The sequence below is a fragment of the Mya arenaria genome, chromosome 1 (genome assembly GCF_026914265.1).
Source record: "Mya arenaria isolate MELC-2E11 chromosome 1, ASM2691426v1".
Taxonomy (NCBI): Eukaryota; Metazoa; Mollusca; class Bivalvia; order Myida; family Myidae; genus Mya; species Mya arenaria.
In genome coordinates, this window is record NC_069122.1 from 46805656 (window position 1) to 46816903 (window position 11248).

Sequence of the window (11248 nt, forward strand, 5' to 3'; positions counted from 1 at the left end):
TTTTCATGCGGACAAGCTTTTTGTGTCAATGATCACAATGACTATGAACTTTGACCTATTGAACTCAAAAGCTATTGGGTTATCTGTTGGTCATGACCAACCATCCTACCAAGTTTGAGGACCATAGGACCTAACATACTTTTGCTATCAATCAGACAAATTTTTTGTGTCAAGGTCACCAAGACCTGAAGATCTACTGACCACAAATAATGAGGTCAGCTGCTGGTCATGACCAACAGCCATGCCAAATTTAAGGACGGAAGGACCAAGCATACCTTAGTTATCGATCAAGACACGCTTTATATGTCCAATGTCACAATGAGCGGGATGGAATCAAAAACAGCATTTTTTGTCTAAAGCATTTTTTGTGATAATTATATAGCTATTTAATTAATATTTGTATATTAACATGTGATCTTACGGCAGTAATATGCCACCATACACTTGTGTTTAAAGACCTGTTCAGGATTTTGTTGCAAGAAAAAAACACAGTCATAAACTAAAATTCATTTTATTTTACTGAAAATATTACAAAATACCTCTATGTGTCAATATTTTATAATTGTCATGATACAATAATTGTCAACAACTAAAAATAAACTGTTAAAATGTTAACAACTATGAAATCTAAACTACAATTAACATAAAAAATATTTCATTGACACCCAATTTATAAGCAATAGAGGATATTTGTTTATTTCAGTGTAAGATCGTATTTCATTTCACGAGTGTCATAGAAAAACATATTTTCACGAGTGGCGAAGCCACGAGTGAAAATGTAGTTTTTTTATGATCACGAGTGAAATTAAATACGATCTTACACTGAAATAAACAAATTTTCTGTTTCTTTTATGCTTATTTTCGGAGTTTTATTTGTTTTTTTATTTATTTCTGAATTACCCCCTTTTTTGAAAAGGGTGGGCTTTACGCCGCTACCCGTAGGGCGCCCCTCATGCATAATTATAGCTGTCAACTTTTTTACTTTCGGTTTGCTGAGAAATAGTTCTCTGCTATTCATTCTTATAGCTTAATATTCGCTCGTTTTTTATTGCAAAGCTTTATGAACAGTAAAAAATGAAGTATTATTAGTGCACAAATGTTCCAAAAAATAATGAAAACACTTTTTATTTTAACCAAATTACTACGCCGCTATTTATAGGATGAAAATTTGGAAGGTCAAATGTGTTAGCAAAACAAATGTGGATACTCATTGGATTTTAACCATTCTTCTTAGTTTTAAGACTGCATATACGCGTGTTTTTATAGTAAGTTAATATACAGTCATCTTACTGTCAGAGACCAGTCTGTATCGCTTTTAAATGTTTGTTTTCCAGAAGAGTAAATGCCACGCTAGTTTGTTGACACATTTTGAGATGTGGGTGGGGTAAAAAATATCGGATCTATCCGATAAATTGTTGTGTGAATTCTCCAGGAAGCCCATTTTACGTACTACAACGGTTAACAGTTCAAAATACATTTGATCGATGCTATAAAATTTTATTTATGTTCGAACAGTTGTTTTTGTCTGTAATTTGTTTGGAATGAAAGCAAATGTTCGAACATTCAGCTTCAAAGATCAGTAAAATGTTTGATAAACGGGATAACCGGTAATAAACGGTAAGTTGTTAATTTCCAATTATATATTTATTTAAATTTATAAAATATTTCTTTATTTTTTTGACCTTTTTTGACATAATTTACTGAAGTCCAGTGTTCTGTTTTGACCAAGGCAAGTACATGTAACAACAAAAGATTTTAAAAGTAGTTTTGAAAATTGATATTTTCACTCCTTATTTTGCAGTGAAAATATCAAATTGATATTTTCACTGTTGTTATTTCACTGTTAAAACCCCATATTTCATCGTAAAGCATGAAAGAAACATGTATATAAACATGTATATTTATCAGACTTTAAATTTTCGAAAAATTAATTCAATATTATTTCTAACTGTCTGTGTGTAACCAGGCGAACATCTAATAGAAAAGAAAATTAAAATATATATATCTAGAATAAGTATATTTTAATCAATATAGAGATATGAGCTTTTCTTGTCAACTTTGTTTGTTATATTTATTGTGAGCACTAATGTGAATACAATATTGTATACTGATATCTTTCAGAATCTTGAAACGGTATTTAAATTCCTAAATAAATATAGAGATACAAGTAGATGATATAACAAACAATAAAACAAAACAAGATAACAATAGAACCATACAAAACATCATACAAGCATCTTGTACAATTGTAAAAACTCGTTCACTATAAATTGCTGGCAGAAGGTCAGTAAAGCACTAGATATATGGCAAAGTCCTGATTTTTCAGCCCAAAATACATTACCAATATTCAGAAGGTCTTTTTCGTATTTCACATGTACATTTAACAATAGTTTTGTTACTGAAAATCTGTCTATTCAACTTTTAATTGTTTTTTAACCCTTATTTTGAATTTTTTGAATTATTCAATTTATTCTTTGTTAGATACAGTTGCTGTATTGACTTCCATTAGAAGCGTGTTGTCCAATGTGTATATAAACATGGGTGCAAATATGGGTAGTAATCGGGCCTTGTGTGTAACCTCCATCATAAACGCAAGCTTTTACAATCGACCATAAACCAACCAAACAGAAAACACTGAGGCACATAATGAGCAAAACATGTACAATCGATGGCAACTTCCAGTTCCACTCTTGGGCAGGAGCATCCGCAGGAGGATGGTGCGGTTTGGTCAGCTCCACGTCTTGTTTGTCTGCGACTGAAATAAGCGTTTAGTTCACTTCAAAGTTTATTGTAATCTTAATTCTATCAGTAAAAGAGAGTTAATACAGCTATAAGCTGAAATGAATCTGGGTAAAAAACCAGTTTTGTTGTCTCTTTTAATAGAGAGTTTAATAGTTTAATAACACTACCGAAAACACAGAAATCTTTGCTATGAAATCAGGGATACCTATAGTATGGCTATACCACTTTGTTAACTCAAAAAGAGTTTTGAATTCTTTGTAACCAGTCACAAAATATGTAAAAATGTAGAAAAAAAATGCTTTCTGGGGGTTTATAGATTTATCAGTTAAATAAAATTGATGTTTCATTTTCATTTAAGCCCGCTCTCAGTTCCAAATCAAATGTCAGCGAACACAGGCCTGGGACAAAATTTCAACGACGTCAGTTCCGAAATAATGTTACATACGCATACAAATTGGCGGTTTTGCTAAAAAAAATGGAATCAAGTAACTTTTAACTCCTATTTAGGCATATTATCAAAGAATTTTTTTTTGTTTCAGTGTAAGATAGCGATATATTTAACCTTGCGAACACCAAGAATGAATCTTTCACTCATGGCTATGCCACTCGTGAAATATATTTCGATCTTATACTGAAACAAACAATTTTTCTTTATTTTTCTAGAAAAAGCAGTTCAAAATCCACCATAAATTAATTCATTATGTAACCATTATAATTGCTAGAGACAAATTAATGGATATAGAAATAGATGTTGTATGTATATACCTCCTTTGCACGATCCGATTATTGTTAAGGCCTTTTGAAGTCTGTTTTCAACAAAGACTGTTTCCAGTTTGTCAATATCATGACCTTTCCTTTCAAGCAAGTCCAGAAACAATTTTCCTTGTTCGAGTTGACTTTCTGAAAAAATGTGTTTTAATTGTAATTTCCATCCAAACAATTCACAACACAAATCTTTGATTTGTTTACAATGATCAATTTCTAAGCGCATACGACATTCATGTAACCAAAACTACTTGTAGGTAAAACAAGCAGCTGCTGTGATTAGTAGTTGTAAAAATCATAAATCAATTCATAAACGGTAAAGTCAGTAAAAACATGTTCGGCTTTCATTGACGTGTGAAGTCGATTGACAAGCCATAGTTGTTGCATTTGGCTCTGAATTTACTTGGTGTTTTTGAACAGAGCAAACACCACAATCATTTAATGCTTCAAAACCTTGAAATGCTAAGTTCATTTGCAAACAACAGTAAGATTTTCATGCGCCATATACCAAAATGTTTTACCAATGTCAACTTGATCCTTCCTGGTAAGTTTTAAGATGCTGCTGTTCTTTACTAGGTAGGACCACATCATTTCTCCGCTTTCCACCTTTTCCTCAAGGTAATTAGCCAGTTGATGAAATACACTTGCTTGCATGCTTGATATTGCTTTCTTTGCTGGAGAAATATATCAATATCAATAATTATTATACATTTTAATAACACTATGGTATATTACGTTTTGCACGTGTGGGAACAGCCGCCTAACTTGACATTATATTAATGGTTTTAATGTAATTAAAGAATCTTGCCCACAAATTAGCTTGTTCTCTGATAATTCCAATGACCATAATGTGAAAGATTGATCCTCATATCAATTTTGTAACATTTGAAAGGTACTTGCTTGCCAATTACAAATATGTTAAAAAAAATGACCGCAAATACAGCAAAGAAAAAGTTTAAATCTTTGTATACTAGTATTTGTTTTTTATTCCAACTGAAATAGGCAGTTAAATGACATGTTTTTGCAAATTTTGAAGGCCAAAAAGAACTTATTTGTTATTTCAGTATTGGAAAATGTTTTATACAGGTGGTCTGCTTTTTCTGTATACAAATTATTTTCAATGATAACAAAATAAAACGGGTTCAGATTTCTTAAAACTGGTTATGGTCCCTGTTAATAACCAATACTAACTTCCTTACATTATTGTCAAACAGAAGTTATAACATTATCTTAACACTGTTATCGAAAAATAAAACATTAATAACAGAATGATATATATAAGAAGCACGTCATACCCAATTCTTGGGAGACTATAGGTCTGCTTTTTCCTACAGGCAATGACTTAGTTCTTGGAGCAAAAGCAGTCATTGGTTTGCCACGACTCATGATAGGTCTCCTGGCGGCTTCAGTCTCAGTAGCTGTGGCATCGTTATGTTTGTCTGAATTGATATTTAAAAAAGCAATATTTACACAAGAATACATGAGGTTTAAAGTTGATAATTTTGTTATATACTTATAAACAAATCACATATACATGTAAACTCAGGAGAGCCTTTTTATGTGAAGAAGATACTCCAGGGTGATAACTGCACGTCATAATCATCAAAATGGCTTCGGGAGGAAATTAAGAAAGTCTGTCTAATACGCTGACAACTAGTCAAAACATGCATTCAACTTTGTAAACACATGTCCATTAAGTATTAAGTATAATTTAATGTCATTTGGACATGAAGTATGATATTGTATAAACATCCTTTCTGACACACCGATGGTTTATTATTCACATCTCCCATTCTAGTTCGAATTTGTCATGGCTTCCTCTCCTCATCCAGGAGCAATACATAAATTTATACTAGTATCACATGTCAATGTCAAGGCGACCCGGGCTCGATTCCCAGCCTGGGTGCATGTGAATTTGGTCACCAAGCCGGACAAGTGGGTTTATCTCCGGTCACTCTGGTTTCCCCCACAACACAAAACCACACTCAAGCGTAACATCATGCCAATGAGAGTGATTAATACAATGTTGTAATAGCTTGTGTCACAATCGTTGTGAAATAAATAAGTTTAAACTAATGTATATAAAAGTCCATACAATTATTCAGCAATACCTATGTCTTCCAATAAAAGATCAGAATGTGTAGATTCAGAATCTGAGGAATCCTGAAAAAGAAAGAAGGCTTTACCAGTAACGGGTCATTGGAAATTTTGAAAACTAAATAAATCAATAAAGTGTCAGGTCATAAGAAATCCTGAAAAACTAGCTAATTTGTTGAATTGATATCTCCAGCTTGATTAGGAAAAGCAGATGGCATGAAACTCGCATGTTTGTCAAATATTCAAATCGAAACATGCAATACAAGTGCAGAGTGATGGACTATTATGAACATTGAATATGAGATATGAGATTGTTTGCTAATGTTTGAAATAAAAGAATATTGTATAGAGTGTAGCATTTAAATTTGACCTAATAACCTAGTTTTGGATCTCATGTTACCAAGTTTCAAAATAATAAAATATTTCATTAAGGCAAATATTCTTATTAAGTTTCAACGTAGATTGGACCAGAAACATTGAAAAAAATAAAAGATTAAAGTGGAAATATTGCCTCTGTTTGTTCCCAAGATTTATCTAAGATTTGACCTAATGACCTAGTTGTTGACCCATTGTGACCCACTTTCATATTCTCACCAAAGTTTAAACAAAGTCTGACCAATCAAGTGACTCTTGGTAGTTTCTGAACACATGTGACCTAGTTTGAAACTAGTCATTGATTCCATAACAAAAACATTCTGAAGTTTGATAAATATTGGACCAGATATATTGCCTTTAGTATGTTGTACTAGTGACCTAGTTTTTGACCCTATGTGACCCACTTTTAAAATCCAGTGAGATTTCATAAAGGAAAACATGCTGTCCAAGTTTGAACATAATCTGACCAATCATTACCAGGCAAAAAAAGAAATGAACAAGTGACCTAATTTTTAAACAGAGGTGGCCAAGTTTGAAATTCGTCCTAGGGTTCATTAAGAGGAAACATTCTGGTTAAGTTCGATGAATAGTGGATCAAACATACTGTCATAATGAATTTCATTTTTTTCTAAGGTTTGACCTAATGACCTTATTTTTTACCCATTGTGACCCACTTTTACAATGTAACATTCTTACGAAGTTCGAACAAAATCTAACAAATCCGTACTAATATTCCTAATATAGACCTAGTCTATGACACAACATGACCCAAGTTTAAAATTAATCTTAGAAATATTCAAGGAAAACATTCTTATTATTTTTTATGAATACTGGACGAATTATAATGTCTCTAGTGTGTCCCAAAGAATGTTCTAAGATTTGACCTAGTTTTTTTAAAATCTGTATGACCACTAATTCAACTTCAACGTAAGATTGTGAAATGTTTTGCTTCGGGCTAACTTTCTCATTGCCCTTTGTATTATTCTAAGAGTAAAATTCAATGTGGCAGGTAGTAAATACTGTGCAAATGTTAATCACTGAAGTTGACCCCGGACGTACACTACAAAACGTGTGTCTATTTTAAAAAAACAAATGTAAAGAACAAAAGTGGAATAGTATACATTACTTGGTCACACTTTTTCTCTGATTCTTCATCTTTTATCATATCCAGAAGTTTTTGCACGGCCTCAGCGATGTTGGCGTTAGTGCCTTTCTTCTTTTTTAAATTGCTGGAAGATCCAATTAACTTATTGTGAACGTCATTATTTTTTGCTCAACGAAGTTTCGTTTCGGTGTCTCTGAACCTCAACAATATCACTAACATGATTAATAAGACAATCTATATATTTGACAAGTATGATGTTGGACTGTTTTGAGAAGCTGCATTTACTTTCAAATAGGGATAAATAAGAATAGCTTTCATATAATTATTATCAAAATACTATGAATCAACGCCAGAGCGACTTACTGGATTGCTGATTTGAATGTCGCATACACGTCGTTTTGCGCGGTCTTTTTCAGAGCAGCTACCAACTGCGGAAATAGTACAGTTGTGTTTCTGGTGACTTCAGCATAAAGCAAAGATGCTGCGGCAGCTTCGCCATCTCTTTCAATTTTTTGCGAAATTTTCTGGTTTGCTGGAATCGTTAACTTCGTCAAGTAGGGCAAAATCTCTGAAATGAATATTTCTTCATTTTGAAAGAAATCTACAAGTAATGTTATTAATACACGCATGGCTACATTATGACTTATCAGTCACACACTTCAAGTGGCGAGAAAAACAGTAAATGTAGGTCCCAGTATGTTTTAGTAATATGTAATGGTCCGCTGTAGGCGGTGGATTAGTGTAACGGTCTTCTGTATAGGCGGCGGATGTACGTTCATAGTACAACACTCCGTTGTAGACGGACGTACGTTCATAGTACGTATGTTAACTTGGTTGGTAATACGCAAATTGGCAAAGCCTGCGTTTTGTATGGATTGAAAATTAACTGTATATAAATACCAACGGACCTCTTCAGGTTCGTGCCTGCTTTTCTCTGAAGGGATCTGTTGTTGTTTAATTGTTTTCAAACGATGTCGCACGTTACAAATGTAAACTTATCGAAATGTATGTACATGTATATCCAAATGACTTATCGTATCCTTTTTGACGTTTTTAGATCACACGAGGATAAAAGCACCTTTATCGCAATTGCATTCATGCAACAAAAATCGAAAGTATTTTCTAGCGCACACAACATCACTACGAAACTTGCATATCACATGACTTTCTTTTGTTTTAAATACTAATATTTTTCATATTTTATCTAAGAGTTAGATAATTGTTGTTTTAATAAAATTTTCCAATTGAAACCTACAGTATATTTATTTTAAGAAAAAGGAAGTTGATAAGACAATTGCTATTGATTTTTCACTCAACAACATTGATTTAAGCTATATATATTTCTAACGTTATTTATTTATTTTAGAAATAGGAGCCTTATTTTCATCATGTGAATTCTCATTTCTAAATGTTCAGTATTTCTCCAGTTATTTCTCCAGTTTAAAACCTCAAAAAGAATCCGGATAGGCAACTGCCCAATGCTGTTAGACAAGGCGCTATGCTCCGCCCATGTATCTACCTCATTAGCATATAGCCAATGAGTAGTCGGGTAATGAGTGATACCGTTGGTAGTTCCCATAGATTTCTGTTTAATAAAGCATCGTGTGAACTTCGAGGTTTTACCAAATTGCTCTAACCAAAAAGCGAGGATAACTCTCTGGGTGGCGGTGGCTTTGTCTTTTGGCGGTTTACCCACCCAGATTTTGTATTACGGGAAACATAATGTAACACTTGTCAACCTATTCTTGTTGACTTTCATTAAATGTTATGGCATTTTGAATAAATGCCCACTATCAATCAACGCAGTGTTTCTTGTATTTTTTTCCTACATACATTAAATTAATTACTAGTTCAACCGGTCGCATTTACAACCTTATACGTGTACAATATATAAATAACTTAACAGTTACTGCAGCAAAAACCCGAGTTTAAGAAATTATAATCTGTTTTATAAGGCTGTTTACAGTGGCCTTGACCTTTGACCTAGTGACACGAGTTCTCGAATGCGGACAAAACTGTCATTAGACGGTTGTCCGTGACCTTGACCATTGTCCTATTTAGTTCAGACATGGTAGGGGTCTGTCTCTGGTCTATAGGCCTCTATGGCTAAAGTTTGGTAGTCCTATGTCAAACCATTCGCGACTTATTGTGCGGACAGTGTTTTCATAAGGTTGTTGACCGTGACTTTTGACGCGCCAAATAATGCGGATAATCTACTGGTCCAGGACACCCTACCTATGTATGGAGTTAATCGTCCTGGTCTAACTGTTTGCGGACAAGACTTGGTCACACATTATGAAGAACGTATTTACCCGACACCTTGATGAAATCTTTGACTTCTATAACTTTGGTTTCTTTCATTAGTTTCTTTATTTCATTGGCCATTATAGGTCTCGATTGCGTCATTTTCCTGAAATAAATATAACTACATTGTGCAGGCGAGTTTTTCAATGGTATGAATTCCAGAAACTGTATTTTCACTCACTTAGTATATGACAAGATTATTTTAAATTTCAAACATTTCTTTTATAGGATGAGTGCACGAAATTAATAATAACTTTAATATAAGTATTACTTACGCTAGTGATTCCGTTTATAATATTAAATGCAATTTTGTAAGCGCTTTAAGACGGTGTGTTACTATTTTTAGGTATCCTGGGATTCCTCTTTTCAAGACTTGTAAACAAGGATTTAGCCATTTTTTATGTAAAATAGAGCACTTCATTAGCTTTATATTGCACGAGTATAAATAAAATAAACAATGCATAAATAAGCATATTGTAAATAGTGAACAACCGAAATATAATGAAATACGTGTACTGTAATTTGATATTATGGTTTCCCCGTAAACACTTATAGTAAAAGATAAACGTATTACATTTTAATGCACTGATGAGGTAAATACATTACATATGTATTATATCATATAATAAATAACATTTACAAATTACAATAGTTAGAAAAATGTAACCGTATACTGCAGAGTGGTTTAAATCAAGAAGAAAACACTTACTTTATAGGCAGCTGAAATGGGAATCCAAACGCCCTTATCAGTTGGGACAGGTAATCGGAGTTTCCGCGTGTACTGTTTTTAAATCTGCTTTTAAAAGGAAAGCGAAAAGTTCTATTTTAGGAACGGTCACGGTACGCCGTCACGTTAAAGCCTTACAGTAAGTATATCCTACAATACAATTAGTTTTATTTCAAGTCGGCAAGACACAACATGCAACAGAAAGATTTCTGTTCTTCCCTTTATTTTACCCTCCCATTTTCCTTTCTCCGCCCCATTTCGTTTCTTCTCTCACTATTTTCTTTTTTACCATCCAATTCCCTTGCCTGTCTTCCATGTTCTTTCCCTGTCCGATTCCTTTCTCCTCTCCCATTTCATTTCAATCTCTCATATTTCCTTTTCCCATTTCTTCCTTCTCCCTTTTTTCACCCATTCCTTTTTTCTCCTCTATCTCATTTACTCTTATTTTCATGAACTCACTCCAAAACCACTTACTCTCTTCAAGTTCCCCTTTTCTTCCTCCCATCATCTTCTTATCCAGTGCCATTTTCTCCCTCCCACAGCTCTTTATCCACTATATTTTTTATCCCCATTCCCCTTTTCTCCAAACACTCGTCTTCTCTCTACCTTTCATTTTCTCTCCTCCCTACCACTGCTTTTCTTTTCCTTTTCATTTATTCTCTCCCATTTCCCTTACACTCCAATTACCTTCTCCCCATTTCATATGCTCCCTTTAATTTCCTTCTCCGTCCCATTTTCCTCCTCCATTTCCTTTCTCCCTCCAATTTTCTTCCTTATCCAAATTCATCATCTTCCCCTTTTTTTTTTAACTCTCTCCCATTCTGTTTACCCGCTCATTTTTGTTTCTCCTCTCCCATTTTCCTCACTCTCTTGTTTGCTTCATAATTCCCTGTTTCCATATCTCTCGTATTTCCGTTAATCATGACCATAACCTTTTAATACCCAATTCGCTCCTCTCTCTCATTTTATACCCTCTCTTCACTTTTCTTTTACCTCCTCCTCGTCTTTCTAATATCAATTTCTGCCAACTGCTTCTTGTACAAATTTCTTCCTTTCCTCCCTTACTATACACTCTTTATAGATGGGACATATTATAGATTCACCCTTTACTTAAAAAGTCACCTGTGGTGGGC

The 11248-nt window shown here is 33.6% G+C and overlaps 1 protein-coding gene across 1 annotated transcript; it reads right to left on the bottom strand.

Moving 5' to 3' along the window:
* Nucleotides 1–501: 501 nt before the first annotated feature.
* LOC128238856 (uncharacterized) lies at nucleotides 502–10350 on the bottom strand. The gene is made up of 10 exons (XM_052955144.1): nucleotides 10346–10350; nucleotides 10098–10184; nucleotides 9397–9494; nucleotides 7448–7652; nucleotides 7106–7208; nucleotides 5619–5670; nucleotides 4803–4946; nucleotides 4029–4181; nucleotides 3508–3642; nucleotides 502–2755 (listed from the first exon to the last, which is right to left on the bottom strand). The coding sequence occupies exons 3-10, from the start codon at nucleotides 9488–9490 to the stop codon at nucleotides 2478–2480; spliced, it is 1164 nt and encodes a 387-aa protein (XP_052811104.1). The 5' UTR covers nucleotides 9491–9494; nucleotides 10098–10184; nucleotides 10346–10350; the 3' UTR covers nucleotides 502–2477.
* Nucleotides 10351–11248: the final 898 nt, after the last annotated feature.